This window comes from Oncorhynchus mykiss, chromosome 12 (assembly GCF_013265735.2).
Source record: "Oncorhynchus mykiss isolate Arlee chromosome 12, USDA_OmykA_1.1, whole genome shotgun sequence".
Taxonomy (NCBI): Eukaryota; Metazoa; Chordata; class Actinopteri; order Salmoniformes; family Salmonidae; genus Oncorhynchus; species Oncorhynchus mykiss.
In genome coordinates, this window is record NC_048576.1 from 27,738,242 (window position 1) to 27,756,586 (window position 18,345).

The 18,345-nt window shown below is 45.9% G+C and overlaps 1 protein-coding gene across 4 annotated transcripts; it reads left to right on the plus strand.

The window, feature by feature from the left end:
• Positions 1 to 1,626: 1,626 nt before the first annotated feature.
• Positions 1,627 to 8,444, plus strand: LOC110537317 (inositol-trisphosphate 3-kinase C). 4 transcript variants are annotated; one of them, XM_036937303.1, is made up of 7 exons: positions 1,627 to 2,384; positions 4,585 to 4,684; positions 4,816 to 5,071; positions 5,245 to 5,449; positions 7,549 to 7,650; positions 7,731 to 7,802; positions 7,898 to 8,444. In XM_036937303.1, the coding sequence occupies exons 1-7, from the start codon at positions 2,004 to 2,006 to the stop codon at positions 8,105 to 8,107; spliced, it is 1,326 nt and encodes a 441-aa protein (XP_036793198.1). In that variant the 5' UTR covers positions 1,627 to 2,003; the 3' UTR covers positions 8,108 to 8,444. The 4 variants fall into 4 exon arrangements, with proteins under 4 accessions (XP_036793198.1, XP_036793199.1, XP_021478935.1 ...); XM_036937304.1 differs by having other exon boundaries at positions 1,628 to 1,929; XM_021623260.2 differs by having other exon boundaries at positions 1,629 to 2,384; positions 4,858 to 5,071.
• The last annotated feature ends 9,901 nt before the right edge of the window (positions 8,445 to 18,345 follow it).

The window sequence follows — 18,345 nt, forward strand, 5'->3', positions numbered from 1 at the left end:
TGAGGTGGCGGATGGTCTCCTGAGGGATCTCCTCCCAGACCTGGACTAAAGCATCCACTGACTCCTGGACAGTCTGTGGTGCAACATGGCGTTGGTGGATGGAGCGAGACATGATGTCCCAGATGTGCTCAATTGGATTCAGGTCTGGGGAACGGGCGGGCCAGTCCATAGCATCAATGCCTTCCTCTTGCAGGAACTGCTGACACACTCCAGCCACATGAGGTCTAGCATTGTCTTGCATTAGGAGGAACCCAGGGACAACCACACCAACAAATGGTCTCACAAGGAAGGGGTCTGAGGATCTCATCTCGGTACCTAATGGCAGTCAGGCTACCTCTGGCGAGCACATGGAGGGCTGTGCGGACCCCCAAAGAAATGACACCCCACACCATGACTGACCCATCGCCAAACCGGTCATGCTGGAGGATGTTGCAGGCAGCAGAACGTTCTCCAAAGGCGTCTCCAGACTGTCACGTCTGTCACGTGCTCAGTGTGAACCTGTTTTCATCTGAAGAGCACAGGGCGCCAGTGGCGAATTTGCCAATCTTGGTGTTCTCTGGCAAATGCCAAACGTCCTGCACGGTGTTGGGCTGTAAGCACAACCCCCCACCTGTGGACGTCGGGCCCTCATACCACCCTCATGGAGTCTGTTTCTGACCGTTTGAGCAGACACATGCACATTTGTGGCCTGCTGGAGGTCATTTTGCAGGGCTCTGGCAGTGCTCCTCCTTGCACAAAGGCAGAGGTAGCGGTCCTGCTGTTGTGTCGTTGCCTTCCTACGGCCTCCTCCACGTCTCCTGATGTACTGGCCTGTCTCCTGGTAGCGCCTCCATGCTCTGGACACTACGCTGACAGACACAGCAAACCTTCTTGCCACAGCTCGCATTGATGTGTCATCCTGGATGAGCTGCACTACCTGAGCCACTTGTGTGGGTTGTAGACTCCGTCTCATGCTACCACTAGAGTGAAAGCACCGCCAGCATTCAAAAGTGACCAAAACATCAGCCAGGAAGCATAGGAACTGAGAAGTGGTCTGTGGTCCCCACCTGCAGAACCACTCCTTTATTGGGGGTGTCTTGCTAATTGCCTATAATTTCCACCTGTTGTCTATTCCATTTGCACAACAGCATGTGACATTTATTGTCAATCAGTGTTGCTTCCTAAGTGGACAGTTTGATTTCACAGAAGTGTGATTGACTTGGAGTTACATTGTGTTGTTTAAGTGTTCCCTTTATTTTTTTGAGCAGTGTATATATTTGACCTGCACTGCTAATAAAATGTCAGATGCTTTCCACTTAACTAAATCACCATCTATCAGAAGTTGTTTCTTAGAGGATCATTCATAACTTTACACATTTAAACATTGAATGTCCTCTCTTTCAATGGGTTTTAGTTACGAATGCAAAATGCGGTGCTTGTGTAGCACGTGCTTAATACTTTATAACCATTTTTAACTAAAATGGCAATTCTCCAGAAAATAAAGGCAAGACTAGTTCGTTATCATAAGCTGAGCTACAGCCCCATGGCAAGACAGCCACTTATCGATGATTAACATGTGGCCAACGCAGTGTAGTTTATGGGCGGAGTTAACTGGGTCAACAGGGAGTGGCTAAAGAATAACTAATGTAAATCTAGCACCCCTATGTGGTGACGAAGAATTGTTGCCAGCATCTGGTTGAAAACATTTGGTCGCGGTTATAAAAATGTGAATGTGTTTGCTAATTAAAACATCGCAATATCTGCCTTATTGCCCGTGCAAAAGGTAATGTAACAATAGGCCTGCTTAGGTGGTTAAACTGTTTTGGATGGTTCAAAGGGGCATAGAGTTGCTGAGATCAGCCAGGTTATTGTTTCCATTCGGAGATGAAATGCACCGTGGCTCTCTTTTCGTTTGGATTAGCTAGCAAACCTCGGCAGCAGCTAAATCAGGTGAGGCTGCACTCATTCACCGCTAAATTTCCGATGAGTATGACTAAAACCCAGTGACCACAGCTCATAGCCCGATGAGTATGGGGGATATGAACCACAGTTACCCAAACGTATCGGGGGTTCCTGTATGGTCGGCAAACGAGAATGCAGACTCTACAAAACATGCCGCTGATTTCCTCTCACATTGCGAAAACGCACACGAAAATGTTCCACAACTGGTGGTCAAATGTAATACAAGCCCATGCCGAATTGAATTGGAGTCCATCAGGGTTAGCGGGATCTCCGTTGGCTCTCATCCCGACGAGGATTCGATTTGCTCGGACAGTGGGTTCGGAGGCTCCCCCGCATCACTTCTACTCAGAAAGTTGTCAAACGACTCATCGTCTGGGTTGTCACCCGCCTCGTCTTTTGAAGAATACGAGGACGACCGCGGCTTTCCTGATGAGGTTCCCCGGGTGAGTGTGTGCGGGTTAACATTTGTGGAGTGCGCCCCTGTGATGGAGAGGGCCCAACCAATATTATGTTCATGATATCATATACTATCAGCTGCCATATGATGGGACAGATCAGCATGAGTCTGAAATAATGTAACATTCTGCTCAGGAAGATGCAGGTTTCATTAGATTATATGATTAGAACTAGCTTTGGCTCAACAGTTCTGCTAAATTTAGCCTAAACTACTGGAAATGAGGGCAACGTGTGAGATTTCTCCAGTCCCTGTAAATTTCCACCTGTCATGCCAGTACATCTTATGCCTGTTTTATTACTGTGACGCAAAGGGAAAAGAAGTCCACAATGGCACAGAAACTCGAAACACTCGTGATCTGTCTCCTAGGTGCCCTCTCTCGCTCCCTCTCCTCATCCCTCTGTATCTACAGACCGAGGCTCAAAGCCTGTCACTGTATAGGCTGAGCTGGGGATAGGCTATTTGTATCATGCTAGCAGCTACATAACATTTTCGGGCATTAAAGAGTATTAGACTGATCCAGAGATGATTACAGAATTTCACCCCTGGCAGCACCAGGGTGTTGCATCATGTCTACTAGCCAACACTCCAGTGATATATAGTGAGTATTGTCTACATGAACTAAGGTTTTCCACCCTCTCATTCCCTGATACTACGCAGGCCTCTCCCTTGGCATCCATCATTTATGGAGTTTATCTGCTCTGGCAGCCCACTATCCTACAGTTGACAACATGCAGGAGAGAGGAAATGGGTGATAGAAAAAGGATGGACATAGATGTGTGGGGATATATTAGAGATTGGACAAAGATGGGACAATTATTCTTTGAAATCTCATTGTATTTGTATAGAAAGAAAGTAGTCTACTTCTAGACAACTAAGTTTTGAAGAACAAAAAGGTTTGGTCAACTCCTTCAGGTGTATACTCTCCTTACCTGGGGGGTTGTAGTTTCAGGTGTAGCTGCAGGCCACTACACTAATGGAGAACAGATTGGGCAAGTATTTCCACATAAATGCATATCCTCATCTATACATACTGGGGGACATGTTTTAGAATATTGTCAAACTACCAAGACCTAGAGCAGAACAACAAACTCAACACTCAATACCATCTACTGCATCTTGCCTATGCCGTTCTGTACCATCACCCATTCATATATCTTTATGTACATATTCTTTATCCCTTTACACTTGTGTGTGTATAAGGTAGTAGTTTTGGAATTGTTAGATTACTCGTTATTACTGCATTGTCGGAACTAGAAGCACAAGCATTTCGCTACACTCGCATTAACATCTGCTAACCATGTGTATGTGACAAATAAATTTGATTTGATTTGAACACACACTTTGCATACTCACTGTGGTACTTTAACGTGTGGGTGTGGTCTCACATTCACTACATCTTGGATCAAAACAAGTCCAGCAGCCTGTAAATGTTTGATGAATGTGTGCAGCTGTTGCACCAGCTATTAAAAATATTGTGGTGTCAGGCCATTACTGTTCCTGCTGGCCGATATGCGTTAATAGGTAGGTAATGTTAAACGTAGCACAGAGACCCTTTACTTGCCGATTCTTCCCGATTTCCAACTTGGAAGACAACACTTCTTCTAAACTTCCATGTCTAGTTCATTTGAATTTAGAAAATGCTCCGTTATTAAAATAATTTGTTGGATTACTTCGTGGCACAAAACATTTATTTAATGTAATAATGGAGCATTTTCTAAATTCAAAGAACCCCCTGAAACTAGACATAGCCGTTTAGCACGTGTTGTCTTCCAAGTTGGGAATTTTGGCAAGTAAAGGTTTGGTTGAAATTTCTCTGTGCTACACTTAACATTATCTACCTAATAACGCACATCGGCCAGCAGGAACGGTAATAATGGTCTGACTAGGCAATATTTTTAATAGCTACTGTTGCGTAAGATTCCAGCTCAACCTCTCCTACATGTCTTGGCTCAGTCTAGTTGTCTGTCAATGGCTGTTTCCATAGAGACACTCGGCCATAGGTCAACAAGGTGTGTGACGGAGTCTGAGAAGTCTGAGTTTGTCTTCCTCATGACGGAGTCTCTCAGTGGAGTTACAAGGGAGTAGGACAGACAGAGAAGGAAATGTAAGCTAGAGGTGTTGCACTGTACGCTAAGCAATGGGGTTGTGAGGTGTAATGTGCAAGATTGCTTGCTCTTCCCATGCAGGGCGTCACATGGAAGAAACCTGGAAGTACAGGGACCTTGCCTCCCCTCTCCGTGCCCCCCAAGAAGCCACAGCCCTGGGTACAAGTGGTCGGACATGCAGGTTGGTTCTTTGTCGGGCTATCTTTAATTGGTCTTTTGCTGCCTTGATGGTTTTGTGAAGTTAGTATTTCTTACTGCTAATAAAAATGGCTGCGTAGTACCAAATGTATTTTGAAAGTATAACATGCATAGTCTCCCTCCCCCTCTTTCCCTCTTTTGTGGCTGGTGTGCCAGGGAGCTTCCATGCAGGGGACTATGGGATGCTGCTGAAGCGCTACACTGAGGGGGAGCAACAGTGCCTGCAGAGGCTGATGGAGGACTCTTTGAGGCCCTTCGTACCAGGCTACCACGGAGTGGTGCAGCGGGCTGAACAGGACTACAACATGATGGATGACCTGCTCACTCACTTCAACTCCCCCGCCATCATGGACTGCAAGATTGGCACCCGGTGTGTGACTGTGTGATTTAGAGACACTGGGAGCTGGTTTACCCTGACCCAGATTAAACCAACCTTTGGGCTAAAGTGTTCTTTTGAGTCCAGGAATAGGCAAACTGGCTCTGGGTGTGTTGTCTTGTATGTATATATGTATGTATATAATATTGAGCTGTCTGCTCTGTTAGGACATACCTGGAGGAGGAGCTGACGAAGGCTCGGGAGCGTCCACAGCCTCGTCAAGACATGTATGAGAAGATGGTGGACGTGGACCCAGAGGCCCCCACTGCAGAGGAGCAAGCCCTACAGGCAGTACTCAAGACCAGATACATGCAGTGGAGAGAGACCCTGAGTTCCACCACCACTCTGGGTTTCCGCATCGAGGGAATCAAGGCATGGATACACACACACAAACAGACAGACAAATGCAGGGAGACGAGATAAGTTGGTCAGATGTATTGATCCATTGTGTTTCTATGGCTTAAGTGCTGTATGACCGAGCCAAGGCTGGTGAACGTTGGAAGAGAAATGACATCTTAGTCATTTAGCAGACAGTGGATTTATTTAAGATACTCTTTAAAGAAGTAGGGTTTCAGACGCTAGAAATATCTGAAATGAACTTAAATCATACTTTTACATTAAAAAAAAAGTATTTATTATTGAACCTTTTATTTAACTAGGCAAGTCAGTTTAGAACATTCTTATTTACAATGACGGTATACCAAAATACCTCCTGTGGGGCCGGGATTAAAAATATAGGACTTATAGGATACACGCATCATGACAAGAGAGACAACGCTACATAAAGAGAGACCTAAGACCACAACAATGCAAGGCAACAACACATGGTAGCAGCACAAAACATGGTACAAACATTAGTGGGAAATGCTTCCTCATACTATAGCCTGAACCATTAGTTGTCTACAATCTTTTTTTCAATGCTTGAACATTTGAGTGAGAGAGAGAACTTCCCACTTTTTTCCCTGCATAGTCCTATAGATAAGGAAGCAGGGATTGACTTTGAGGGTTGCCTGGTGCAAGTGAACTGAGCAAGTAGCCAGCAGCATACCACCCTGAATCCCACTGCTGGCTTGCCTCTGAAGTTAAGCAGGATTGGTCTTGGATGGGAGACCAGATGCTGCTGGAAGTGGTGTTGGAGGGCCAGTAGAAGGCACTCTTTCCTTTGGTCTAAAAACAATGTACCAATGCCCCAGGGCATTGATTGGTGCTGCCTTTCAGATGGGACATTAAACAGGTGTCCTGACTCTGTGGTTACTAAAGATCCCATGGCGTTAACCCTGGTGTCCTGGCTAATTTCCCAATCTGGTCCTCATACCGTCATGGCCACCTAATCACCCCCAGATTCCAATTGGCTCATTCAACCCCCCCCCCCCCCCCCCTCTCCCCTGTAACTAGTCCCCAGGTCTTTACTCTAATTGATAGTGTTCTCAGTCAACTTACCTGGTAAAAAAATAAATAATAATTACCTGCTCTGAGGTTGCCCCAGTTGATAAAAAAAATACAACTCGAAACAGCAAAGAATTCCACTAGGCCTAGCCTAAAACATATTTTTGGTTCATACCCATTGTTTTGTTTAAGTGAAAGACTGACAATTTCAGACTGCTTTGGGGTTTTCCCATTAGGCAGGTGATTTTTAAAACCGAAAACAACCATACTGCAAATAATTTCAATAACCTAGCATAGGACCTAGACTGGGGCCCAAATTTCATAGGAGCGTCTCACGCTTGGCAAAAGTTGCGTGTCCAATGTCGCTAGCAGGTCAGTCAATTTTATTTATTTTTCTGTTTCCTCCCTGTTGTTTTAGGGCCTGAACAGTTATGGCATTTCTGCGTGTAATCAACTATTCCCAAATTTATGGGCAAGTGGCTATAATCTTCGGGAACCCAACAAATATTCCTGACTTGCCCAATAGGCAAGTGCCTTTCAGACCTAAATGTACCTAAATGTAGTAAGGATGTTGCCAAAATATATTTTAAATTAAGGTGCCCACACACGTCCTCCACCAGGTAAGTTGACCACTTCCAGGGGTTTTCAACTTCTTAATTGTTACCCTAATAGTGGTAGTAATAGTATTTATTTTTCTATACACAGTTTTTGTTGTTGCACCCATTGTTGGGATTTATGAAGAGACAACCATTTTGTCTCTTCATTTGTGAGTTCTTTGCATTTCTGCATGGTGATGACAAGGGGATTTTACCCAATGTTTATACCCCAGTGAAACGGGAAGCAGTGGAAGGCCAAAAAACAGACCTTTAAAGGGAGATGTTATTTCTAAGAATATTTAGGGTTGCCAATAATTTAACAAATGTCTTTCTCTGAGCAATATTAGTATAATATAATTTCTAAATGTTTTGGAGCATGCAATATAGCATGGTATTTGTACTGTATGTATTTTGTAGTTTACATTTTTTTTATCAAGGGTGCCAATAATTTGATGTGACTGTCTACAACATTGTTAAATGCCTGTTTAGAAGGCTGATGGTGTGTGCAACACAAACTTCAAAAGGACCAAGAGCAGAGAAGCGGTGAAGCAGGCACTGCAGGACTATGTGGATTGCAACGCTCTAATTGTGGTGAGTGTGTGTCGCTCTTAATCTTACCCCCGTCATCCCCCTTCCTCGTTCAGGATTACATTGCTCTTCTCCATTTTCAGAAGGGATATCTAAGACGACTGAAGGAGCTTCGACTGGTGTTGGAGACATCCGACTTCTTCAGGACACACGAGGTAAGCTGTTTTGCACTGCTTTCACAGTATAATGCATGTCTTGATGCTGGTCTATGTATGGAGAGGTGCACACTAACATCTGTCTCTCTCTGCAGGTTGTGGGCAGCTCCCTGCTTTTTGTGCATGACAGTACAGGGAAGACTGGAGTATGGATGATTGATTTTGGGAAGACTGTTTCCCTGCCGTCTCCTCTCACCCTGGACCACCGCACCCCCTGGGAAGAGGGCAACCGAGAGGACGGGTACCTGTGGGGGCTGGACAACCTCATCGACGTCCTGACTGACATACTGCCTTACCAGACCTGAACCTCAATCTGACTGACAGAACCTCATCAAAACGAAAACACCCCCTCCCACCTGAACCATACCGTATCTGAATGGCCACCTCACGTTTCACCTTAGAGGGTTTGATAACCGAGAGACTGTTCACAAATTGGACTTGGATTCTGTGTTGGTGTTTTTAACCACATCATTAATGATGTTAGGTACGAGTGTTTGTTTTTGTAAGATCGCTTTATAGATTAAAGAAAGCAAGGAATTGACCTACGTGACTTCAATGAGGGCCAGCCTACTTTCTGGTAAAGAATGCAGTGATGTGTTCTGAACCTGTCGCCCGTAATAAAGCGTAGTGTGCTATGATAAACAGCTTATAATGGCTTTAATGTAATGTCAGCTGCATTCATATATAGTGTGTTTAGAAAGTCAGCAGACACCCCCCCCCCCCCCCCCCCCCCCTGAATTTAACATTTTGTTACATTACAGCCTTATTCTAAAATTGATTATATAAAATAAAGACCTATATACACACACACACATACAGTTGAAGTCGGAAGTTTACATACACCTTCGCCAAATACATTTAAACCCAGTTTTTCACAATTCCTGACATTTAATCCTAGTACAAATTGCCTGTCTTCCGGCAGTTAGGATCACCACTTTCTTTTAAGAATGTGAAATGTCAGAATAATTGGAGAGATAATGATTTATTTCAGCTTTTATTTCTTTCATCACATTCCCAGTGGGTCAGAAGTTTACATGCACTCAATTAGTATTTGGTAGCATTGCCTACATTTATTAAACTTGGGTCAAATGTTTAGGGTAGCCTACAACAAGCTTCCCACAATAAGTTGGGTGAATTTTGGCCAATTCCTCCTGACAGAGCTGTTGTAACTGAGTCAGGTTTGTAGGCCTCCTTGCTTGCACACGCCTTTTCAGTTCTGCCCACACATTTTCTATGGGATTGAGGTCAGGGCTTTGTGATGGCCACTCCAATACCTTGACTTTGTTGTCCTTAAGCCATTTTGCCACAACTTTGGAAGTATGCTTGGGGTCATTGTCCATTTGGAAGACCCATTTGCGCCCAAGCTTTAAATTCCTGACTGATGTCTTGAGACGTTGCTTCAGTATATCCACATAAATTCCCTCCCTCATGATGCCATCTATTTTGTGAAGTGCACCAGTCCCTCCTACAGCAAAGCACCCCCACAACATGAAGCTGCCACCCCCGTGCTTCATGGTTGGGATGGTGTTCTTCGGCTTGCAAGCCTCCACCTTTTTCCTCCAAACATAACGATGGTCATTATGGCCAAACAGTTTATTTTTGTTTCATCAGACCAGAGGACATTACTCCAAAAAGTACGATCCTCATGTGCAGTTGCGAACCGTAGTCTGGCTTTTTTTATGGCGGTTTTGGAGCAGTGGCTTCTTTCTTGCTGAGCGTCCTTTCAGGTTATGTCGATATAGGACTCGTTTTACTGTGGATATAGATACTTTTGTACCTGTTTCCTCCAGCATCTTCACAAGGTCCTTTTCTGTTGTTCTGGGATTGATTTGCACTTTTCGCATCCAAAATACGTCCAACTCTAAGAGACAGAACGAACGTGTCTCCTTCCTGAGCGGTATGACAGCTGCGTAGTCCCATGGTGTTTATACTTGTGTACTATTGTTTGTACAGATCAACGTGGTACCTTCAGGCATTTGGAAATTGCTCCCAAGGATGAACCAGACTTGTGGAGGTTATTTTTCTGAGGTCTTGGCTGATATTAAACTTGATTTTCCCATCATGTCAAGAAAATAGGCACTGACTTTGAAGGTAGGCAGGTCTTGAAATGCATCCACAGGTACACCTCCAATTGAAATTGTCAATTAGTGTATCAGAAGCTTCTAAAGCCATGACATTTTCTGGAATTTTCCAAGCTGTTTAAAGGCACAGTCAACTTAGTATATGTAAACTTCTGACACACTGGAATTGTGATACAGTGAAATAATCTGTCTGTAAACAAACAATTGTTGAAAAAATTGCTTGTGTCATGCACAAAGTAGATGTCCTAACTGACTTGCCAAAACTAGTTTGTTAAACCAATCAGTTATGTTGTGACAAGGTAGGGATGGTATACAGAAGATAGCCCTAATTGGTAAAAGACCAAATCCATATTATGGCAAGAACAGCTCAAATAAGGGAAGTGAACTGACTGTCCATTATTACTTCAAGACATGAAGGTCAGTCAAAACAGAAAATACTTTTAAAAACTTTTAAAGTTTCTTCAAGTGCAGTTGCAAAAACCCGCAAGCGCTATGATGAAACTGTCTCTGAGGGCCGTCACAAGAAAGGAAGACTCAGAGTTACCTCTGCTGCAGAGGTATGTTTTGTTTTTCAACAGGACAATAACCCAACACACCTCCAGGCTGTATAAGGGCTATTTCACCAAGAAGGAGAGTGATGGAGGGGTGCATCAGATGACCTGGCCTCCACAATAATCTGACCTCAACCCTATTGTGATGGTTTGGGATGACTTGGACCGCAGAGTTAAGGAAAGGCAGCCAACAAGTGCTCAGCATATGTGGGAACTCATGAAGCTGGTTGAGAGAATGCCAAGAGTGTGCAACGCTATAATCAAGCGAAAGGGTGGCTTTTTTGAAGAATATAAAATATATTTTTATTTGTATAACACTTTTTTGGTTACTATATGTTTCCAGATGTGTTATTTCATAGTTTTGATGTCTTCACTATAATTCTACCATGAAGAAACCCCTTGAATGAATAGGTGTGTCCAGACTTTTGACTCGTAATGTTTATACATTTTTATTTAAGGAGTGCCACTGCAGATATATTTTTATATTGATGAGACAGTTATGGTCCCACCCCCTATCTTTTCTCTACAACTAAGACATTAAGGCAAAGAGCATATGTACAGCAATTAGGGTGTTTATTGATTTAGTAGTATTATATGAGTAGCAGCTCATCAAATTGGCAGCCTGGAACGTAGAACTGAACAATTGTGATATTTGGAGAAAAGTCTGCAACTGGTTTCTTAGACAGGCTACTCAAATGGAAGCCATTAAAATGTGGACCAACTTACACATGTCTTGCAGTAATTGTTGTCCTGTGTTATTTGTCAGGCTCACAGCAGTTTGTCAGCTGAACAGAGGTTGCTGAACAAAAATGTTTTATTAGTAACTGGGAATAGAAAGAGCTCTACTAGTTGCAAAACATTATAGTATACGAAAAATAATGCTAGTTAACTTTGGTAAAAAATATGTATTCATGTATATGTTGCCAGACTATAAGCTCTGTTAATATATCCTTGATATGGTTCAAATATAACTCTATGGGTCCCACATGAGTCCTCTTCCCTTTCGCTAATAAAGGTTGCCCTTTCTTCTTGGCAGGCGGGGCTGAGAGGGGGGTGTGCCAGTGTGTGAGCATCAGAGCTCCTGGCCCAGCATCAGGGCTCCTGGCCCAGTCCAGCTCCAGCCTCTCATACCTGCTCTGCCCCCGCGAACACAGAGTGTAGCTGCTCAGCTGCCAGGGCAGAGGAAGCTCATGCTGGAACTGAGAGGAGGGTCTTTCCCAGGTCTTCCTCCTTACCTAGGTCATGTGCACTACCTGCTCACCCAAGGCACACTGGCCCACAGGCCTGGAAGGCAGCTGGGGAAGACTGTGGGCCATAGACTTGGCCTGGGGCTCTGTGACAGAGAGAGGAACAGGAGGCCCTGGGCAGAATGCAGTGTAAGGCGGGGCAGCCTTGGATGCTTTCTGGGAGTGGAAGCCATAGCGGGAGACCAGCTTGTGGAGGCTCTCCCTCCAGTTGGCGACCGCCTCGGGACGAAGGGGGCCTGCAGTGAGGAGGACAAGCCTGAGTGACTGGCCTGGACCTGCAGGGGGTCTGTCTTAGCAGCAGTGAGCCTACGGGACTTCCTGTAGATGTACAGCAAAGGGTCGTTGAACACCAGAACCTCCTGTTTCTCAACAACCACCACCTTCTGTCTGGCCAGACCTCGAAGGGCCTGTTCTTGACACACTGTTTGGGGGCACTGGCATGAGGAGGGGGGAATACTTGGGGGGAACAGAGGCTTTTCTCTTCTCCTTCACCTCCACAGGCATCACAGATTATCTGCTGGTACTACTGACTGTCAGCTCAGGGATTATCACCTGATTTGCTTGTCATGAGAGATGGAGAGAGAATTACCAACTTAGTCAAATGCTGAAAAAAACATCTGGCTGAGATTCTCTGCATACTGCACCTAACATGCTTTAACTTTGCCTTCATGTCTCTCTGAAGTACCCTATGCCTTTCCCCTATGGCTACCCTATGGGTAAAATACAATGCAGATGTTATTTACCTTGCTTTTTAACAGATATGACCGGCGGAAGCTTCTCTGTAATGGTCATGCCTGAAACAGGGAGAGAGTGATAACTAAGAGGACATATTGTAGTGCTGGGTTGTGTGTAATAATCAGAGGTGTTTGCTGTATAAATCAAATAAACTTTATTTGTCACATACACATGGTTAGCAGATGTTAATGTGAGTGTAGCGAAATGCTTGTGCTTCTAGTTCCGACAATGCAGTAATAACTAACGAGTAATCTTACCTAACAATTCCAAAACTACTACCTTATACACACAAGTGTAAAGGGATAAAGAATATGTACATAAAGATATATGAATGAGTGATGGTACAGAACGGCATAGGCAAGATGCAGTAGATGGTATCGAGTACAGTATATACATATGAGATGAGTAATGTAGGGTATGTAAACAAAGTGGCATAGTTTAAAGTGGCTAGTGATACATGTATTACATAAAGATGCAGTAGATGATAAAGAGTACAGTATGTACCCTACATTACTCATATGTATATGTATGTAAACATTATATTAAGTAGCATTGTTTAAAGTGGCTAGTAATATATTTTACATCAATTTCCATCAATTCCCATTATTAAAGTGGCTGGAGTTGAGTCAGTGTGTTGGCAGCAGCCACTCAATGTTAGTGGTGGCTGTTTAACAGTCTGATGGCCTTGAGATAGAAGCTGTTTTTCAGTCTCTCGGTCCCTGCTTTGATGCACCTGTACTGACCTCGCCTTCTGGATGATAGCGGGGTGAACAGGCAGTGGCTCGGGTGGTTGTTGTCCTTGATGATCTTTATGGCCTTCCTGTGATATTGGGTAGTGTAGGTGTCCTGGAGGGCAGGTAGTTTGCCCCCGGTGATGCGTTGTGCAGACCTCACTACCCTCTGGAGAGCCTTACGGTTGTGGGCGGAGCAGTTGCCGTATCAGGTGGTGATACAGCCCGACAGGATGCTCTCGATTGTGCATCTATAGAAGTTTGTGAGTGCTTTTGGTGACAAGCCACATTTCTTCAGCCTCCTGAGGTTGAAGAGGCACTGCTGCGCCTTCTTCACAATGCTGTCTGTGTGGGTGGACCAATTCAGTTTGTCCGTGATGTGTACGCCGAGGAACTTAAAACTTACTACCCTCTCCACTACTGTCCCATCGATGTGGATAGGGGGGTGCTCCCTCTGCTGTTTCCTGAAGTCCACAAACATACGTCTGGTCTGAGTAAGCTGGGGACATTCTGCTTTCTTAGTCTTCTTTGGCTCTGGCTTCCTTTGCACCATGAGCTCTAAGTCTTCAGTCAGTATTTTCAGCAGTTGCATGAGATATTTCTTACTGATGGTAGGGTTGATTGTAATCAATCAATCCACCATCTCTGTGGAGATTTCCATTTCCGATGGAGGTTTCCGAGCCCCTCAGAATGGGACTTGACTGGTAGTCTATGGCAGGAATGGACAAAACAACCGTTGTTTTTAATTGGCTGATCTCTTAGTCCATCAACATCTAGCATAACCTCTAGAACTTCCCCTTTGAATTTCAAAGTGTGATCAGCGCAAGTGATTTAGGCTAAACAAGTGAGCTCGGGAAATTGGAAAGTATGCATCTTTGAAATAGTTTTACATATACATTTTATATGTCCGAAGCCAGAATCAATTGGGCTTGCCAAAAATAATATGGTCGCTGTGATAGAAAATGTATTTTGATCACCGATTTTCAGCATTTTTCACACTGTATTTCACAATCAACCTAACCTTGTCCCCAGGCTCACCCCAGACTGATCTGCTTCAATTTGCCCTTCAGGGTGGTCTTGTTGGTGATCTTGAAGGCTTTTTCCAGAATGGTGCGGGCTATATGGTGCAACTCAGGGTCGGTGTCAGTCAGGGGCACCCCCAGCATCACCAGGTCCACGTCTTGGAGCAGCTTCAGGGCTTCCGGGTTCTTCCAGCTCCCCAGCTGCCTCCATGAAGGCTCCTGCCCCCCCACTTGGCTTAGAAGCAATACCTTAATGAATTGAATAATCTCAGAGTTCAGGGTATGTGAGTGTGAGCGGACCACCTCCAGCAGGGCAGCACTGTACTCCTCATAGCCTTGTTTATCTGCCTGCTCCAGCTGGTTCAAGATGGAGATGATGATTCTCATCAGACAATCAATGTCTGAAATGGACTGGACCTCCTCCTCTGGCTCGAAGACTGGGACAGGGTTTTTAGGAGGCATGGTGCATCTCACAGCTTTGGCTGTGAGAGATGTCTGTTGTTTGCTGAAGCACATCCTCCTCCTATGTTGTAGCTGTCTAGGGAGCTGGGGAGGAAGGGGACAAGTTCCTCCAAGGCATCGTCTGCTGTGGCCTGCTCCAGTACTGTTCTCAGTAACCTGACAGGCAGGAAGTGCAGGCCACTGAAGCAGGCCAGGATGTCTCCCCGCGCGTTAGCGAAACACACTTGGCTCACCGCCAAGTCCAGCCTAATTTCACTTATCATGTTGCCACGGCAGTCCCAGATCTCCACGTTCCCCCCAGGTCCAGACAGGAGACAGGCTCCTCTCTCTCTCCACACACTCTACCCTTGTCAGCGAGAAGATGAGCAGGCTATGCCTGGGAGAGATGGCACACACCAGTCCAGGCAGTAGACAGGACAGCACTGGGGTGGCAGGGCAGTTCACTTTAGTGTTCAGGGTTAGTTCTACCTGCCCCACCCCCACTCTGACTGACCACACACTGAACTGGTGGTCTGTGGCGTAGCAACATATGAGGGGTGTTGTGTCTGGGAGCTGGTCTGCAATGCCTCCACACACATCACACCATCACTGTGGTTCTTGGAGGTGCAGATGAGGTGCTTGACTGGACAGTGGTGAGAGACGTATCCAGCACTAGGACCTCTGGGGCTCCGTAGGCCACAAACAGTTCCTCCTGGCTGGGGTTGTAGGCAAAGCCTAGAGCCTTGTCCAGGTGGAAGAAGGGCCGGGCCACGAAATCAGCAGGCCGCCTATGTCCCGGCTCCATGTCTGCACGTAGCCGGCGGCGTCACCCGTGTAGAGGTAGCGCTGCAGCCAGTCTGTGGTGATGCAGCGCAGCGTAGCCCGGCTGCAGCCGCAGAATGGTAGCAGCTCCTGCTGGGCCATGTGCTCAAAGCTCTTGATGTGACAGTTGCACAGGGCGTAGATGGAGGAGGACTGGCCCTCGGTCACTAGGGCCCCCACCAGGGTATCCCTGCGCAGGGAGCAGCAGTTCCAGTCCAGCACCCTCACAAGACCCAAGGGGGTCTGAGGGGACGTCCAGAAGCCCCAAAAGGCAATGAGGCCCATGCTGCCGGTCAGCAGTTCGTTGGTCTCGGGGCAGAAGTGCATGCAGACCACAGAGGCAGGGCAGGTGGCGCGGTGAAACACGGTCATCTCCTGGGTGGTGTCAGTGTAGACACGCAGAGACGGATCACTGCAGGCCCCAACTAGCACACGCTGGGTCGGCACAAACACCAGGTGCTCTACCCGGTACTTCTTCTCCATGGGGATGCTCAAGTAGTGCCTCAGCTGGCCCTGCCCATCATCTGCCCACATATCCATCTGAGGGAGAGAGAATTTAAGAGGGGTGGAAGGAGAGTAGAAGGATTAAGAGGCATGCAGAGATATAATGATCACATAAACGATCAGCAGAAAGTGAAGAGAGGTGAGTGCATCACAGTGCAGCTCACTGACCCATATTCCCTCATTGTAAGACCCCCTCCCCATAGTCAGTCCCAACAGGTGACTCACCTTATGCCTGAGCAGCATATGTCCCAACTGGAAGCCCGCCACCACTGTGCCACTGCACCCAGAGAAGGTTGTGAGGCAATGTAGGTAGTTAGGGGCACAGGTGGAGTGGAACTGTGTACTTGGGGAGGCATCCAAGTACAGTGGAGCTTCTTGCTCCACATCTTTAGATGTTCCTAAAGAATGAGACTGAGATTCCTGGTTCTCCTGCTCTTTCTCCTTTAGAATGACAATGGATTAAAATATCGGAATATGAATTATGTCCTCAAATGTTATATTGCAAACAATACAAATGTTTTTACCTGTATGGTTTGTTTCAGTTGTGATATAAAGGTTTTCCAGTCTGGTATAATTCTTCCAATTGATCCCATAATTTACAGTATTCAAACTCTTCTACGCACCTCCTAAGCGACTAGTCACATGCTTTCCCCCTACAGAATTATCCTTTTCATGAAGTGATCCATTTTTCCGCATTATGATGGTCATAAAGAGAATCATAGAGTCATTGCGAAAAAGAACGTGAAATTGGAACGCTATTGTTTTGGGTTCCATAGAGAATGGATTGGTTTTGTGGATTAGTAACTAAATGTGGAAACAGTCAAGGGGTCTGAATACTTTCCGAATGCACTCGGAATGTATTCAGGCCCCTTGACTGTTTCCACATTTTGTTACGTTACAGCCTTATTCTAAAATGTCTGAAATATTTTTTTCTCATCAATCTATACATAATACCCCATAATGACAAAGCGAAAACAGGTTTTAATGAATGTTGCAGATTTATATACACTGCTCAAAAAAATAAAGGGAACAGTTAAACAACACAATGTAACTCCAAGTTAATCACACTTCTGTGAAATCAAACTGTCCACTTAGGAAGCAACACTGATTGACAATAAATGTCACATGCTGTTGTGCAAATGGAATAGACGACAGGTGGAAATGATAGGCAATTAGCAAGACACCCCCAATAAAGGAGTGGTTCTGCAGGTGATAACCACAGACCACTTCTCAGTTCCTATGCTTCCTGGCTGATGTTTTGGTCACTTTTGAATGCTGGCGGTGCTTTCACTCTAGTGGTTGCATGAGACGGAGTCTACAACCCACACAAGTGGCTCAGGTAGTGCAGCTCATCCAGGAAGGCACATCAATGCGAGCTGTGGCAAGAAGGTTTGCTGTGTCTGTCAGTGTAGTGTCCAGAGCATGGGGGCGCTACCAGGAGACAAGCCAGTACATCAGGAGACGTGGAGGAGGCCGTAGGAGGGGCAACAACGCAGCTGCAGGACCGCTCCTCCGCCTTTGTGCAAGGAGGAACAGGAGGAGCACTGCCAGAGCCCTGCAAAATGACCTCCAGCAGGCCACAAATGTGCATGTGTCTGCTCAAACGGTCAGAAACAGACTCCATGAGGGTGGTATGAGGCCCAACGTCCACAGGTCTGGGTTGTGCTTACAGCCCAACACCGTGCAGGACGTTTGGCATTTGCCAGAGAACACCAAGATTGGCAAATTCGCCACTGGCGCCCTGTGCTCTTCACAGATGAAAGCAGGTTCACACTGAGCACATGTGACAGACGTGACAGTCTGGAGACGCCGTGGAGAACGTTCTGCTGCCTGCAACATCCTCCAGCGTGACCGGTTTGGCGGTGGGTCAGTCATGGTTTTTGGGTGTCATTTCTTTGGGGGTCCTCCATGTGCTCGCCAGATGTAGCCTGACTGCCATTAGGTACCGAGATGAGATCGTCAGACCCCTTGTGAGACCATATGCTGGTGCGGTTGGCCCTGGGTTCCTCCTAATGCAAGACAATGCTAGACCTCATGTGGCTGGAGTGTGTCAGCAGTTCCTGCAAAAGGAAGGCATTGATGCTATGGACTGGCCCGCCCGTTCCCCAGACCTGAATCCAATTGAGCACATCTGGGACATCATGTCTCGCTCCATCCACAGACTGTTCAGGTGTTGGCGGATGCTTTAGTCCAGGTCTGGGAGGAGATCCCCCAGGAGACCATCCGCCACCTCATCAGGAGCATGCCCAGGCATTGTAGGGAGGTCATACAGGCACGTGGAGGCTACACACACTACTGAGCCTCATTTTGACTTGTTTTAAGGACATTACATCAAAGTTGGATCAGCCTGTAGTGTGGTTTTCCACTTGAATTTTGAGTGTGACTCCAAATCCAGACCTCCATGGGTTG